The sequence below is a fragment of the Metopolophium dirhodum genome, chromosome 9 (assembly GCF_019925205.1).
Source record: "Metopolophium dirhodum isolate CAU chromosome 9, ASM1992520v1, whole genome shotgun sequence".
Lineage (NCBI taxonomy): Eukaryota > Metazoa > Arthropoda > Insecta > Hemiptera > Aphididae > Metopolophium > Metopolophium dirhodum.
This window is the reverse complement of record NC_083568.1, coordinates 10,904,672-10,921,321: the sequence shown is the minus strand read 5'-3', so window position 1 is coordinate 10,921,321 and position 16,650 is coordinate 10,904,672. Positions and strand designations below refer to the sequence as shown.

The 16,650-nt window shown below is 26.6% G+C and overlaps 2 protein-coding genes across 3 annotated transcripts; one reads left to right on the top strand and one right to left on the bottom strand.

The window, feature by feature from the left end:
* The first annotated feature begins 340 nt into the window (after positions 1 to 340).
* On the top strand, positions 341 to 13,133 carry LOC132951782 (RNA polymerase II elongation factor ELL). 2 transcript variants are annotated; one of them, XM_061023741.1, is made up of 10 exons: positions 341 to 539; positions 618 to 889; positions 8,776 to 8,829; positions 8,924 to 9,039; positions 9,122 to 9,238; positions 9,559 to 9,842; positions 9,907 to 10,063; positions 10,817 to 11,128; positions 11,224 to 11,395; positions 11,456 to 13,133. In XM_061023741.1, the coding sequence occupies exons 2-10, from the start codon at positions 728 to 730 to the stop codon at positions 11,633 to 11,635; spliced, it is 1,554 nt and encodes a 517-aa protein (XP_060879724.1). In that variant the 5' UTR covers positions 341 to 539; positions 618 to 727; the 3' UTR covers positions 11,636 to 13,133. The 2 variants fall into 2 exon arrangements, with proteins under 2 accessions (XP_060879724.1, XP_060879723.1); XM_061023740.1 differs by having other exon boundaries at positions 342 to 889.
* Positions 13,134 to 14,442: 1,309 nt separating this feature from the next.
* LOC132951784 (uncharacterized) lies at positions 14,443 to 16,328 on the bottom strand. The gene is made up of 4 exons (XM_061023742.1): positions 15,996 to 16,328; positions 15,644 to 15,845; positions 15,409 to 15,585; positions 14,443 to 14,966 (listed from the first exon to the last, which is right to left on the bottom strand). Exons 1-4 carry the CDS (start codon positions 16,099 to 16,101, stop codon positions 14,780 to 14,782), a joined length of 672 nt encoding a protein of 223 aa, XP_060879725.1. The 5' UTR covers positions 16,102 to 16,328; the 3' UTR covers positions 14,443 to 14,779.
* Between the last annotated feature and the right edge of the window lie 322 nt (positions 16,329 to 16,650).

The following is a 16,650-nucleotide window of genomic DNA, read 5'->3' as shown; positions in this document are numbered from 1 at the left end:
TTTTGTGAAGAATTAGGTGTGCAGTAGAAAAATATCTTAACTTTAGGCCCTGCTATTTACAATCGAAACACCGGACGTTGGCGGTCTTCGACGTAGGTATTAGTGAAATATTATGTTTAGTACTTTAGTACTAGTAGTAGTCAGACGTAGTGGCAATGTGGCAGTAATCGACGGTAGGACCAGTGGCGGCAGCGGAAGGTAATCACAAAAAACGGTGTTGCGCCAATGCAAGCAGCTGCTTGGCACTGATCTATGTTGCGCGACGTCGTCAATGCCCTATGGAGCAATCGGCGGCCGTCGCACAGTCATAGACATCGTACGTCCGTGACGTCACTACTACTGCGGGAGGCCCAGGTGTATGCGTATCAGCACGGCGGTCCCGTGTGCACCTGGTATCTCGCACCATTACCACCAGCAGCTATCGAAGTAGTGTAATACAACTCGTATTAATATAATAGTAGTCTACTAGTCTCGTAATCTTTTCCCTATGCGTACATGTCCGCGACCGTCGCTGGTGCGATTATGATTCGTTTGTAGATGTAATAATAATAATAATCATAGTAATAGTAATAATAATAATAATAATAATAAAAATTAAAAAATTTTTTTCCGAGAAGAAATCATTTTCCTCTCTCTATCGACGACGACTACACGACGTGACGACGCCGACCGCGTACCGTGAACGCGCCCGCAAACAGTCGCCAGTCGCCACGACAGATCGGCCGCGATGTCCGCTTTGACCGCCGGGGTGCAATACAGTCTGTCGTCGAACCAGAACAATGGCCTCATGCCCAAGCAGAGGACGGGCAAGAACAAAACGCTGTTCTTCGTCAAGTTGACCGATTCCTGTCTGAAGGCCGTCGAGGATTACCTGCGGTGCTGTCAACAGGTAAGAACAAGACCTAAGTACTTACCGACCTTTTCGCGAGCTCCGCGAACATCTTTTCACTTGGCGATCATTTGTTCTCGTCGCTTGTGGTGCCCCTACGTCTTCTCGGTCATCGCCTACGCGATTTCTCTTGCGCTCGTCCCGCGCGACTCGTTTCCCTCCGGCCACGTCCGCACATCCACTCGACGTCGGTTCTCCGATTTTTTGGACCAGCCTCCCAGAATACCAACTCGCACCACTTGCTCCGAGTAGGTTAGGTACCTTCCTCCTAGGTCCCGATTTTTCGACATCCATTACTAGGTCTTCAATTTTAATCGACCTCCGTCTGCTCGACTTTTAAATCGATTTCAGACACCAGCACACACCTTGCACTTCTTCATTGTTCACTGTCTAAGTTCATTTTTACAATCTTCGAAGTTTGGCTAGATAATGTGTCCAACAATCTATTAATTAAAACATTGGGCCAATGTCTGTCCATTATTTCTGAACTTAGATGTATCTCATTGTTTCAAACAGCTGGCTTTCAATATTGTCCACATATTGATGTTGTAAACTTGTATCACTCAAATCTGCTGTCCGCTGTTGTAGCATCCTTACTAGAACAACATTTATATATACCTACTAATTTTTGTGGCATAGTGTAGGTACCTACAAATAGTCACTATTTTCAATTTTTTATCTATTGATATTGAAGTTCTAGAAATAAATTTGGATTAGGTATTTTTATTTAATCTTGTTGATGCAACACATTTAATTAGGTCTGCATTTTGGTTAGAATTGATACTTGTTTTTCAATAATTTTAATTGAAATAAAATTAATTATTGTAACTAAATATTTAATAAAAATTTATTAATACCTATATTATAGATACAAGCAAATTACTACCTACCAAGTTGCATAGCATAGGTACTAACATATTTTTAAAATCACTACAATTTTACTAGCTCATCCAACTAAAGTAGGTACTAGTACATTTTTAAACTTATACCATTTCTAGTGTTAATAATATTAGGCAATTAAAAATAAGTCACAGATAAGTAGGCGCATTTCCTGGATATCTGTGTAAAATATTGCAACACAGTACCTCTTAAATCATTTTACGGCTTAAAGTTCTTCTGGTTTATAATTTTAAGTGAATCTTAATTTGTATTATATTAATATTAGTACCTAATTGGGTAGTTCAATACCTAAAGTGAAACAATTGAGTAAACCAGAGTGAAAACAGTTCCCCTGTCATTGTTAGTTCTTAACAGAAAAAAATCTAGGCAGTTCAATACATTTATACTTTTATGCCTAAAAAAACTTTGTTGATTGAGTTTGCAAAATGTTTGCTAATAGAAAGATTTAAAGCATAATTTATCTAAGAATATAATTGTTGCTTTTTTGGTTTGAATAAGATTCTTTGTGCTACCTTCTGACCTTCTCAAATAATTATGTAATAAACATTTTACAATCATCACTAGGTGTATGAATTATTTTTAATGTTTGAATAAAAGTACTTGGTTTTAATTATAGAAATAAATTGTTTCAATAGTCTAGTAGATAGGTTATTTTTAATAATATTACCTATTTTTATGAAATGTAATTTATATGGTACATAATTAAAAGCATTCAACATCAGTACTACACCCCCCTTATCAAATGTTGCAAATTCTTGAAAAAAGATATTCCTTGAGATATCTTTATGCACAAATTCTCAAATATATATACTTTTGGATTGTACCTAGATAAAACTAGATTTCCTTTAGTAGAGTATACTAAATCTTTCACATTATTATTTATTGTTGGTACCTAGAGGTAATTACAATAACTATTTTCTATATGAGTACTTATTAACTAGGTAGTGTAGTCAAATAAAAATACACATATACGTAATCATTACCTAAGTACCTATTTAATAATAGGTGCTGAAAAAGTAGTTACATTAATCTATCTCAGTAGTGTAATATTATTTTATATTAGGTATACAAAATATATTGAATTATACTTTCTTGAATTTGAAATATGTACCTACATCTGTAAACATAAACTTAAAAAGTTAAGAAATTGTTATTTGTGAAAATTCAATCAAAACCACTTCAAAAATATTAAAATTGACTATTAAATAGAAAATTAAAAAAAAAAAAAATGCAATGTATGCAATGTATTTGTTTTCCATCTGCTATCATCTCATTCACAAAAAAATCAAATTAAAACGGTATGATGACTAATTAATTTAATCAATTCTAATCTAATAATTGATAGCTCTCAAAAAAACAGTAATATATCATATCATATAGTGTGTATCAATTATACAAATGGTAAAATTTGTATGAATTGCTTATGGTCGGTAAAAATTATTTTAAAATCAAATGTTGTTATTATTCTCTTATTGTATAAATTGTGTAAATAAAAAATATATTTGCTTCTATGTATAATATAAAATGAGGTAAATTATAGTTTTAGGGTGAGGATGTGTGGGTACTTGATATATTTTTTTAAAACTGAGATATTTTATTACAATCAATATTTGCAAACTATGGTTTGGGTTTAGTTAATCTTGAACCTCACTGCTTACGCAACTGATCTTATGTAGGTATAAGCTATTGTATTTTAACTATTTTTTAAATAAATTGTTTAGTGGGATATTATAACAGTGAGGAGTACCACTTAAAGTAATCATGTTGGTACAAAGTGTTTTAATTCTATTAATAGATGTACACTGAACATATTAAGTATTTATAATTTAGTTTTATGACAATTTGTTAATAATATTTTAATAGCTATATACTTATTTGGTATTTTTGTAACTAAATTATTTATTTAATTAGGTACCTATTGTTATATAATTTATCATAGTAGAATTCTGATTACTGGCTTTCATACAATATGTCTCGCTGTCTGTCTCCTGTACTTGCCTATATTATTTTAGACATTTATAAAATATTATTTTTCTTTCCTATTAAATTGATTAATGATTTTACAGTTTAAAATGTATCAGCTTATCTAAAATTTATATATAATAGTACCTAGGTTTAAATAAAGTAGAAAGCATCTTTTTTTTTTATCATCTCAAATTTCTTATATTGACCATCTGTTACATAAATTAACAATAAGCTAATTAGATGGTAGTAATAAAAATAAAATTACATAAACTAACTGAGTGAAGGGGTCTCTCTGTCCCCCACTGGGACTTCATATTGAAGAAACTACCTTTTAAAATTCTTTTAGTGCCACCCAAAATAATGTGTACGTTTAAAATATTCAGTTGAATTATTTAACTTTTATTTTCAATTTATTTTTGCAGTGTTATTAAATGATGACAAATAATGTTATTTTCTATAAATGTATTTATCATATAAAACTTAAAACTATTTTATTTTTAGTCATCAAATATTTTCTATAGCCCTCGTGAAGTCCCAATATAAACCCAGAATAATATTGTATCATGTTAATTTTGAAGAACAATATTAATTTGGGGTGGTTAATTTTTTCATTAATATTTTCAATTTAGCCACCAGGTTTTACATCATAACTATTAAGACTTTTTGGGATTAGTCATATATTTATAATGGTTTTCTTATGGGTATTATGAATTCAAGTTTGAGTTCAAAGGCTTCGTAAATACCAGTGTGATAGTGGTGATATTACTTTACAGAAACCTCCTGAAACATTTAAGTACTTATATCATCTGCCTATCCTATTTAGGTAATTCAATATTTTTTTTCATTAAAAAATATAATAGTAGGTATTTTAAATTATCTTATGAGTGTTAATTTTAAACAGCAACGAACAACCTACTCTGGGAAGTATACTCTTCAATTAATTATTGCATATTATTATTTAACAGAATACATATTTTATATTTGTAATAACTATTAAAACAGAACATTATTATTTATTAGAATTTAAATGTTAAACAAGATGATTGAAGTGGTCTATCAGCTTCTTTCTAAGTCTACTATACTAAACCTAAAATGCCAGTAATAATGTGATTGTTTAATATTAAGATATTAATATTTTCCAAAAATTAATTATTATGTTTGTCATGAATTATATTAAAATTAAAACAAATCATTAGTAAAAATGTTGGGTAGGCTACTTTCACTTAGATAGAATTCGTTAAATTTTCATCTAAAATGCATCTACATTTTCCAAAACAACTACACCTTTATAATAAGTAGGTACACCCAAATAATATATTAGTTTCTGAGAAAAAGTTACAACTTGTTTTTATTTGTTCTTAATAAATTTATTATTATAAAATATTAAAATTGGATAAAATAATTTAAAAACACCAGAAAAAACTATTAATAGAAATGCTGGACTATAAAATGTTATCATAATATATTATTTTATAATAATATGGAAATTAAGTACGTTTTCTAAGTAGGTTATAGTTTATAGGCATTATACATTAGGTACCCATTATAGTCTTATTATATTAATCATTATTTATTATATTCTACTCATATTGGATCGAGTTATGATATTTAATATTTATGCATAAAATATATTTGACTTTTTGTAGAAAGATTGGTACGTAATTTAAACACACACATAAACTTCATTGTCCTTGAATATTATTTATAAATGAACAATTCCGTTATAAAAATTAATTTTTTTCGTCTATTAAATTAACCTAACCATTTTCATTCTGTTTCCTAAACTCGTTTTTATCTCTTCAATTACGATTTGGCAACAATGTTTAAAATATATCAATTTAAAGCAGCGGGGAATAGCCGGTTAAAAGCTTTTTTAATTTTCGTATAAAATTGTTTTTGTGAAATACAATTTTTTTAGGTTTTATAAATTTATAATATATATGGGTACCATTTGCATCACTTCCGATACATTTACGATACTATTAATTATCGATATCTGTTTTCAAACTTTCAACCTAGGCTTATGAGTAAATAGGTGTGAATAATATTTATTATATTATTCTATTCATATGCAAAATGAAACATTGAATCCATCGAAAATAGCAAAACATTAGTTTATTATTCTATGATTATTATGTGTAATAGATTAGCTGTTTATTACCTTCATCAGCTGATGTGTCATAACTCATAAAACATATTAACTATATCATTGTTATTGTTTAATAATATTTATTACTATTGTCGTAAACAGTAGTTAACTATTCAAATAAAAGGGAACTGAATAATTTTAGTTTATTTGTTATTTTTCTTAATATTTGAATTTTTTGTGTGCTACATAGTTGATATTTATTATTATGAAATATCTACCTATCTGAATAGATTGCTTTTTGAAAACCGAAAAATAATTGTTAAGTGCATAGAACTCAGTGGCATTGGTGAATTACGTTTGTACTTATTTTTTCCCGTACAATGTCAGCTGGCTTATCGACAATGTTGACGAAATAAAATGAAGGTCAACATATAAACAACTAATTAATTTGGTTTTTGTAAACGTATGAAATCTACGAAATTAAGATCAAGTGAAAATATCATTGAAGCCCATTGAAAACTGTTTTTTGTTTCTCTGGATCGTGGTTGTAATTGATTAATAGTTTCATTTACATGTACTGTTTCAAAAGTTCGTCACTTCAGATTCAGTAGAACTTAAATAACGAATTACTTATAATTTTTTCCTGATTTTGGTTTCTTATCACTTTGGTAATACCGGGGGTAATACTGATAAAACAAAATTTATAGAAATTGTACCCATGTTATATAATTAAGTATGCATAATTTCCTTTTAATCATGGCATTTTTAGATAGGTACCTACTTAAGTAACTGAAAATCGTTTTATTTTGAATATTATTAAATATTATAGTTTTAAAGCATTTTCTATTAATTTTTCACCTGTCGAATAACAGTCCTCGCCATTATTCGGTAAATGATTATTTAATTTCAAGGTAGGTATCCGAAAAAAAAAATTAATATCTGGGCTAAAACTTTATGATAAGAACTTATTTTGTATTCTTCGTACTGTAATGATTGTTTAGCAAAACTGGTTTTAACTGGCTGTAAAACAGAATTATTGTAAATGTATGTAACATAATTATCCTTTCGTCTTTAGCACTCGTACTTTCACCTGCTTTTTCACGTGAAACATTAGTAATACGCAACAAATAAAAATGTGTACGTACTCTAATAATAATAATAATAAATACGCGTTCAAATATTATTTTCACGAATCTACAACGCGTCTAACCGTGTCGAGTTTTTTTTAACAAAGTTTGGCGAAGTGTATCGTTGTTTTTTTTTCCTAAAAGGCAACCTATAATTAATATGACTTAAACATTATAATACCTTTTCAAGGTTTTTGACTGACGTTTGCTACTTTGCGAAGAAAAAATATAATATATATAAAATTACAGTTTTAATTTAATATTGAGTTGGATTTCGTATATTTGTAATTAGATTATAGTAGGTAGGTATATTTGTTCATTATTTCCGTTCTCAATTCTACGATCGCTTTTACGTGAATTTCTCAAAAATCTATCACTGCCGTCTGCCTCCGTAATAGCTATTGATTATTAATGCTCTATTATTATTATTATTGGTTACTCTAAAATGGCATAACTCGAATAAATACAATTAATACACAAGGCAAGGCTTAAATATTTGTCTACGTTGAGGACAAGGTCAGGACCAATTGTATGACAAAAAGTGAAAGTTTCGCTACTACCTGCTGCCATACTATTTTTTATATATTTATATATATATATTATATACTATTGCTGCTGTTACAGACTAAGAGTTTGGTATTTGGGTCATACACGTCAATAGGCCAGCTCTCTCACAGAGCTACCTGTGTGAAGCCTGAGAATGACCTACCAATAACAATTTGACATCCATTATTATTATTATTAATACATTTATTAACATGTCAAACATTTAACAATATTTTATTCGCAACAAATTACGTGTCCCCTTGTCTAATGCAGACATAATGTTATTTTAAAACACGATGAAAACGAACAGATACCGTAGGGTTGGTATTGGACATTTAACCCAAAAAATAAAAATAATTTTAAAAAGTAATATAACATAATATTATAATGGATAGGTAAACGCAATGAATAAGTATTAAATATTTATATAGATAAACTAAACATAATATATTATTAACTGCGGGCATCGAGAAAATAATACTAAAACATTCCTCGGTTTGTTATGTTATAAATAAACAAAAATATAATTATAGTTTCGCGCGTCATCTACACTATATATTAAATAAGGTAACATGTTCGAAATTCATGTTTAACACGAGATATTTAAGTTAAAGATACAAGTAAATAAGAACATAATACATTTTTACTGTATAAAGTAGTTTTAACTAGTGAAAATTTATTTATTAAAATAAAAATTAATTATAGGTGATTTTAATATTTTTTAATCTTTCTAACAATTTACAATACTTAAATGGTATAATATGTGCATTGTACACATACCTGTATTTAAAGATTTATTTATTGTTATGATTTTAATTATCAATATTGCTCAATAGTTATTAGGTTTATCATTTCCTAGTTGTTTACTATTGTTATAAACTTATAACTTATAACAATAAACAAGATAAGATATAGAAATCTACTATCTACAACCCTGCAGTTCATGATTTTTTTTTTTTTATTAAACCATGCTTAAACCATGATTTAGTAAAAAATAATAATCAGTTATACTTGTTTTGTATGGCATAAAATTTTAGTATATTATCATTCCTCTGAACATTAAAAAAAAATATGAACTTCTTTAAGTTCTTATTTCTTAGTTATTTTAATTTATTACCCAACTTAAACCCACGTTTATGTCTAATCCATTCGATATTTGGATAACAAATATAGAATTCCGATATGATAATTTAATTAAATGTGTCTATAATTAAATCTTAAATGTAATTTATATTTATACATGCATATTTATTTTTTAGGGTAACTCAGAAAACCTTCCAAAACCTAGAATACAATTTAAAGGCAATGAAGGCGTAAGTATTAATTTTTGTACTAAGTAATTATTAAATTAATTTATATTTTATATAAATAATATAATTAATTTTATATTTATATTTATTATTTCAGCAATTATGCGTCCCGAGCATATCAAAAAATTATACATTTGACTTTAGTTTATCCAATACAACAGACGCTGCTGCTCCTCGAAGTAGCTTTGAATGTATTCGTCAAAATACTTCTAGGTATTTTATAAAAAATCAAATACATGCCTATTATAATATTATGATAGTGACCAAAATATTGACTGTGTTATTTATTTTGTAGATCATTAGAATATGTTGGTACCTTGAATAGACATATACGAGTACTTGCAAACGATGATGTATATGAAGCTACTAGACATAGAATGGTTGCTGTTGAAGAACTACATAAAAAATCATGGTATAATTGCTATTTATTTTAAAATATATTTTTATCTTTTTCGCTTTTAATTGTATTAATTAATGAATTTTTTGGATGTGAAATATTTGTTTTAATAAGATAATAAATAAAATAACCAAAATGTAATATAAAAACATTAATTAAAAATTAGAATTTCATTATTAGTATTAATAGGAATAAAAATTTGATTTGGTTCTACTAACAATAATTAAAGACAAATAGACAATAAAAGATGTTTAAATTGCATGTTTCTTAAATTTAATTGAACAGTATAGTAGAAATTATAACTATAATTAGACATTTTGTTTCTTTGTTTACAGTACACGGGAAATTGAACTCGACAGCAAATCAGCTCTTAGTCGCAAGATCCGTAAAAATCCTGCCCAAATAAGAGCTAGCCGTCATAATAATAATTCTTATAATAATGTTAATATTACAAATAACGTTCCAAAACCTATAATTTCCAAACCTATACCCCCACATATCCCTTTACCAACCAATCATGCATCAGATATTAGCAAAAAACCATTACGAGATAGAATTATTCATCTTTTAGCATTAAGGCCATACAAGAAACCAGAATTAATTAGTATATTAAATAGAGGTTTGTTAAAATTGTCAGTGTGTTTAACTTGTTTATTTCAATTACTAATTTTACATTTTTTTAGATGGTTTGAAAGATAAAGATAGAACACAAATAATGTCAGTTCTTAGTCATGTAGCACAAGCAAAAGATAATGCATACTATCTATTAAGGCATATTTGGAATGAAGTTCAAGAAGACTGGCCATTTTATAGTAGTCAGGATCATATTGTATTAAAACGGTAAGAATCATTGTATATTAATGTATTTTTTTTATTTCTGAATAATAATGCAAACAATTAATGTACAATAATTTCACTATTATTATAAATTTAACAAATACAAATATTTTATTCTTATTTATTTTACAAATTTTACCAATAATAGCAGTATAATAGCACTGATTCAAAGATATCTAAATATGATTGAATAAAGTACAAAATGTACGTTCTATATTTTAGATGATTAAAAGTATTACATTATAGTATAATACTATAAATATTCAATATAAGTGAGGGAGCAATTTAAAAAATTAAAAAGCAATGTTTAAAATACAATTCATAGTTGTATAAAAACCGGATTTATATGTAGTTACAAATTATTGTAAATGAGTATGCAGTCTTATTAGAGTAAAAATTGTGGACGATTTGTTCATTTCTGAGTTTGTAGGAAAAACATTTTTGCATATTTGAGAATATTTAAACTTAATTGTATAATTTATTTATTATGTCATAATTGTTTTTCTTCTCTAATTGCAATAAAATCTCAATCCAATACTGAATATTGAAACATTTTGTACTAAATATTCCATGCACAGTCACATACTCAATCAAACTTAATTATTATTTTTATTTTTAATAATATAAAGTAGCTATTTATTGAAAATAAAATGAGAAATAATTATTTTCTTTTAATCTCAATACCGTACAATAATTGTTATTAATATTAGTTGTACATAAATAATATTTTTTATTAAAAATTATTTTAATATTTAGACGAAAGCCTCAAAATTTAACACCACCTGGATTAAGTGATACTGGAAGCTCTGGCAGCAGTGAACAATCCCCAAGTAGTACCGTTCCCAGCAGCCCCCCTAGTAATGTACATGGTAACAAAAGACCTGGGTACTACAATAGTGCAGATGGTTTCCAGACTAAAAAATTGCGTGTTTCACATTTCAAACGACCGTCACCTGAGAAAAAATTGTCATCAGATAGTCCTCCACCAATTGTATCTAGTACTCAGTCAACCATACGATCACCTACTCATGCACCCTCTCATACTAATCCAATACCAAAATATATTCAGTAAGTATATTTTCAAAGTTCTTTAATGATCACTAAAATATTATTTTGATTATAAAAATATATTAGACTTTCAAAATATTTATTTCTATTTTCAGAGATTTTGTGCGAATAACAAACAAGGAGCAAAAGAAACAATATAAATCTGAATTCATGAAATGTCATAAAGAATACAAACACCTGGCTGAAATTATGGATCCTGTTCGAAATAAATTTGCTAAGCTAAAAGATCGGATGTTGCTTTATCCTAAAGGCTCAAATGAGTATAAGGTATAAATTATCTTTTTGCTTTAAAATTTATTTGTTTAATAATATAAATATATTTTGTAGATTTTAGAAAACCAAATATTACAAGAATATAATGAAAGAAAACATGATGATAAATATCAAGCAGCTAAAACACGTTTTGATTACCTGCATAACAAATTATCCCACATCAAAGACTTAGTCCATTTGTATGACAAACAAAATCCCGTTTTAGTTAGGACTACTCCCGATTCTTCTTGCTGAAGTTATTTATAATATTATATATTTTTTTTCTATTTTAAATACAAGTTTAACATAACTAAATGACAATTTTTATAAAACCCAAAATTAGTTCCATAGACAAAAGAGATAGAAAAATCAGTGAATAATCACTTAATGGTTCGCTCAATGTTTAAAAGTGCATTTATAATTTTTTACTGTCTTAACATTAGTTACCGGCTCCATTATTTGATACGATGATATGAGCCTAATGATATCTTTTAATGATTTTTTTTGTGGGGGGGGGGGCTTGGTATTCAAATTTAAGATCTATTAAAATACCGTTAAAAAGATGATTGTGTTAAAACTTAGCCAGAAATATTTATTTTATTTTTATTTTTGTTTGTATTAAAGTTTAACACTAAAGATCAAAATTGTTTATCACACAAGTGCTTGTTTTCTTATTTTGGATGAGCTTGAAGTATGGCAGCTATATACACATGTAACTAATTGGTTTCCTACTGGCTGTTCAGAAACATTCATTATATTGTTAACTTAAATTTAGGCATATGTCTACGTACGACATGTATCCATTTATATACCATGCGATTGGTTTCAATTATGTTGGTGTATACATAATATACAAAAATTACCTTTTTTTCAATAACATTTATTGTATAAATGTATGATGGTAATTATCAATTTGATATTGAAATGAATACGTATTACGTAGCAAGTTTAAATGTTTTATTATTATAATTATTTTTATTATTGTGATTATTATGTTATAAATATTGTTTTTTTATTTTTATGATTAAAACATAATCCAAGTCTCACAAACAGTGAGGACTTAGTATACATCTTAATGTTTTGAAACTATTAAATTTAGGTTTTACACATGGTATACAATTTTGAATTTGATTTAAATTTTGTTAGGATTTATAGTCATTCATATTTACTATCAAACAAAAAAACACTTATTAATATATTTTATTATCAGCCCAAAACTTTAAAGAAAAGTAATATAGTTTTTTTTAAATTAACAAACACCAAAAAGCAATTTTAGGAACAAATAAATACTATTTACAGCTAGTAACTGTATATATAATATATATATTTATAATATTTATACGATAACAAGCTAAAAAAACTCATGTTATGAAAGCAAAACAAAATTGTTTCAAATAATTATTGTTTTAGATTTTGCGTGCACAATGAACAATAACAGACAACAACAGTGATGTATTTAAAAAAAAGAAAAACATTTATAATAACAATAAATTAGTAAATACATATAAGTATTTTAGTTTAGGGTTTTAGCTTGAAATTATTATTTTAAAGAAACATTAAATCAATTGTTTAATAATCTTTCATTACAAGTATTGACATTTAAACTTGCTATGTCTAAAATAATAATTTATAGTACAATTTGGGAAGCTCATTCATCAAATTAAATGCACAATAATAAAATATCAACCAAGACTTGTATTTGTTAGGGTTTTACATTATTATTATTTTTTAACACTGTGATATCTAGAATGTTTTGCCCTAAATAAAAATTATTTAAAGACTGAAATTTGGACCATATAACCGTATATTTTTTTTATCATCAATAAACATTTATAAGTGGAAAAGAATACTTCAACTTTTTTGCTCGGTATTAAAACATATGTATATCATAATATGTGTGCTGTGTGGTGTACATGGGTAGGCATTCACATTAGATTAATTAATAATTATAAATTATTATTGTGATAAGGTTATGTTACATTTAAAATATATTATTAATGTAAAATGTGTTGTAATGTACAAGACCATTGGAATCTGCAATTAATGTACTCCGGGGCTTTAATAAATCTATTATGCTTTTGTATGACAAAAAAAGAGTAGTAGATCCAAGACCTCAAACCCTCTTAAATGGTATTTTGATTTGAAATTTACATTGAACATTACTCATTAGTAATACTTGTTAATAGCTTTGTTATTGATCAATGAATTAAAAAAATTTGAATCTTTCTGATACATGAAACAAAATTACAACTTGCACATTTTTTAATAGAACAGTATAAGTTATACAATGTGTTTTTCTTATTATTTTTCTCATAACTTACTTTGGATGTGGACTTCAAATTTGAGGGAGATTTCTGGTAGCAAATTTGATCTAGTCAATTCTTAAAAAATAGAAATTCCCAGTTTTTAAATCTTTATAGAACAAAAAATTGGAATACTTAAACGACTCAATTTTTAACAAAATAGATATTATAATGCAGGAAAAATATCCATAGCTTAAATTATTTTTGAAGAATGATATATTTCTATTAGAATTTTCAAGACAAAATTTAATAATTGTCTAATTATATTTACTCTATTTAAATTAAAACATCTTATATGTTCTTCATTTTTTTTTTTGGTTTATGTTGATGAATACTTTTGGATTTATGTGTTATATTAAAAACTAAGAAGTCTACTATAATAAATCAAAAAAATCAAAGTATTCATTACCATGAAAGGCTTAAGATTTTCTGAGATGTGTTTTTTGGACACTTAGTGGTACTAAAATCCACCATTTTTTTGCCAGATAGTCCCAGCTGCAGTGTTCCCTAAACATTAAAATTTAAAACACAATATGCATCATGGTTGCACATTAATGATTCATTGTATATTATTGTGTAAAATTACACATGACTCAATATTATCAAATTACATCAAATCAAAAATTTTATAATTTATAATTAACAAAGTTATAAACTAATTAGAAAACATAAAATTACTATATTATTGACCACATACAATTTTAAAATTAAACAAAATAAATAATTTAATTTGAAAAAAAATATACTATTTTTATACACATTGATAAATCAATAAGCGTAAAATAAATAACAATAGCAGATAGCAGTTTAAAAACTAAGGTTACCTTAGATTTTTGTAAGTTTGCTTACATTATATTGTAATAACAGGTATATTGTACAGTTTATATTACAATTAAAATAATTAGGTGCTAGTAGTTATTGATAATATTGATTATGTTATTAAATTTTATAAATATGACTAACTTCAATTAAATAAAATAGATATGTAAAAAAAAATTTAAAAAAAAATACATTTGGTTGATTTTATGGATTTGTACCTAACACATAAAAATAATCTTTATATTATATATAAACCAAAACTATTAAAACGTTTTTATTAATTTGAATTACATTTTTTTGTATAATATTCTATGTTTCTAGTAGTTCTGTACTTTAAACAAATATTCAAAGCAGCCCGCCCGTCTTCAGTTTTATAGTCTGTAATATTGTCAGATACAAATAGCGTAATAATATTTGCCATAAGATTGATTTTTGAAATTTTCTTCATCAGTTTATTCTTTTTCCTATACATTTTAGAACACTCATTTTTAATATGTACTAAAATGTACTATATTTAATTCAAAAAAAATAAATTTGTCTAGCTCATGCAAAATCACAAAACATCTTGTAAATTATTGGGCTTGGAAATTAAAACTATAAGGACCAAAGTAGATACATAATTTGGTTAAACTGTATGTCCACTGACAAGTTGTAATACTACCCAGAAGTCTTTTCATAAAAAATGAAATATTACACAAAATATTTATAGTTTTTTTTAACATCAGGCATAATTAAAGAACTATTTAAATGATGTAACTATGTATTATGTGGTTGTAATATATTCCTGAGTGATATGAATGCATCAATTTACTACTCAGCGTGTATAAAAAAATAAATATTAATAACAAAAAACCATTTGATTTTAACTACCAGTACTAATATTAATCTTAAACCTATCAAACTCACTTGTTGGTATCAGTTTCATTCAGTAGAGAGATGTTTGACACATCAACACTATTCAAAACATTTGCATATACCTTGAATGAATTTATGTATGAAGTAAAGCTATCATAAGGATTAACAGAAAGATTTTTAATTTCTTTATTAGTTTCGATTAAGGTCCGTAAATGATCTTTAAGAAGTCTGAAAACATATAATATATATTAATAATGATTCAAGTAATGAAATTAATAAGTATTACTTTAAAAAATAATGGTCTTTGTCATTGTGATTTAAATTGGTTTTTAGACGAGTTGCATACATATTCATGGAATAAATACCATAAGTACATGCATATTCTAAAAGGTGAAGTTCCAGCATGATAAAAGATTGAAGATCATTAGAAGCATACTGATATTCTGATTGAATATCTTTAGATGCATATGCCGTTTGAGAGTTAATGTCTGAAAAACATAATTTACAGTAATAAGTATTTTATATTAATGTTTAATTAAACATCACTCAATAACATAAACTGAAAAAATGCAGCTAAATATGTATCATTCCTAAACAAATAAAACTTTTTAATGGTGAATACAAAATAGGGTACTTACCAATATCATATTTAGCACGCAAGAAAAAATATCTAGATTTCAGTAAATTAAGTAAATCAACCGCTATATCAATGTCTTCAGTTACTTTTTCCAGTTGGGAACTCATAACGCTTTTGGAGGTTTTAAATTTGCAAAACAAAACAATTTACTAACAAAACTATCGCGGTCTAAGAAGATTAAAGTAAAAATATGAATAAATGTACAACAGATTAATAAACACAGTATTCATTAACAATAATATGACACGATCACAAAAAACTAATAATTGATCATACTTTATTGAAACTATAAGCATTAAGCATTATTAGGTAGTTGCATAGTTGTTGATTGTTCACTGTAGTTGTATTGTATTGTCGGTTTTTTTCAAAGATAAAGTTTGTGATAAGAATATTTGAATTTTGGTACGATGTACCAACCATTGACCTATTAACTAGTTAATAGGTCTATGGTACCAACATATTAAATTGAAAAAAAATGATAAAAAAAATAAGTATAAAATAAATAAATTTTTTGTATATAAAATATAAGGGCATCGGGCAGTACAATGCAGTATAATGCAATATAATTTATTATTATATATTATTTATTAAATATAAAATAGAATGCAAATAGATCGAACAAGACCGTGGTCTAAAGCTAAACCATATACATAAAC

What these genes read in the sequence shown, in the direction of transcription:
- LOC132951784 (XM_061023742.1), bottom strand. Translation starts at nt 16,101, where the DNA reads ATGAGTTCCCAACTGGAAAAAGTAACTGAAGACATTGATATAGCGGTT. An exon ending in GCGTGCTAAATATGATATTG is followed by an intron (nt 15,846 to 15,995) that starts GTAAGTACCCTA and finishes TATGTTTTTCAG; the next exon opens with ACATTAACTCTCAAACGGCA. An exon ending in AAAGACCATTATTTTTTAAA is followed by an intron (nt 15,586 to 15,643) that starts GTAATACTTATT and finishes ATATGTTTTCAG; the next exon opens with ACTTCTTAAAGATCATTTAC.
- LOC132951782 (XM_061023741.1), top strand. Translation starts at nt 728, where the DNA reads ATGTCCGCTTTGACCGCCGGGGTGCAATACAGTCTGTCGTCGAACCAG. An exon ending in AATTTAAAGGCAATGAAGGC is followed by an intron (nt 8,830 to 8,923) that starts GTAAGTATTAAT and finishes TTATTATTTCAG; the next exon opens with CAATTATGCGTCCCGAGCAT. An exon ending in GAACTACATAAAAAATCATG is followed by an intron (nt 9,239 to 9,558) that starts GTATAATTGCTA and finishes CTTTGTTTACAG; the next exon opens with TACACGGGAAATTGAACTCG.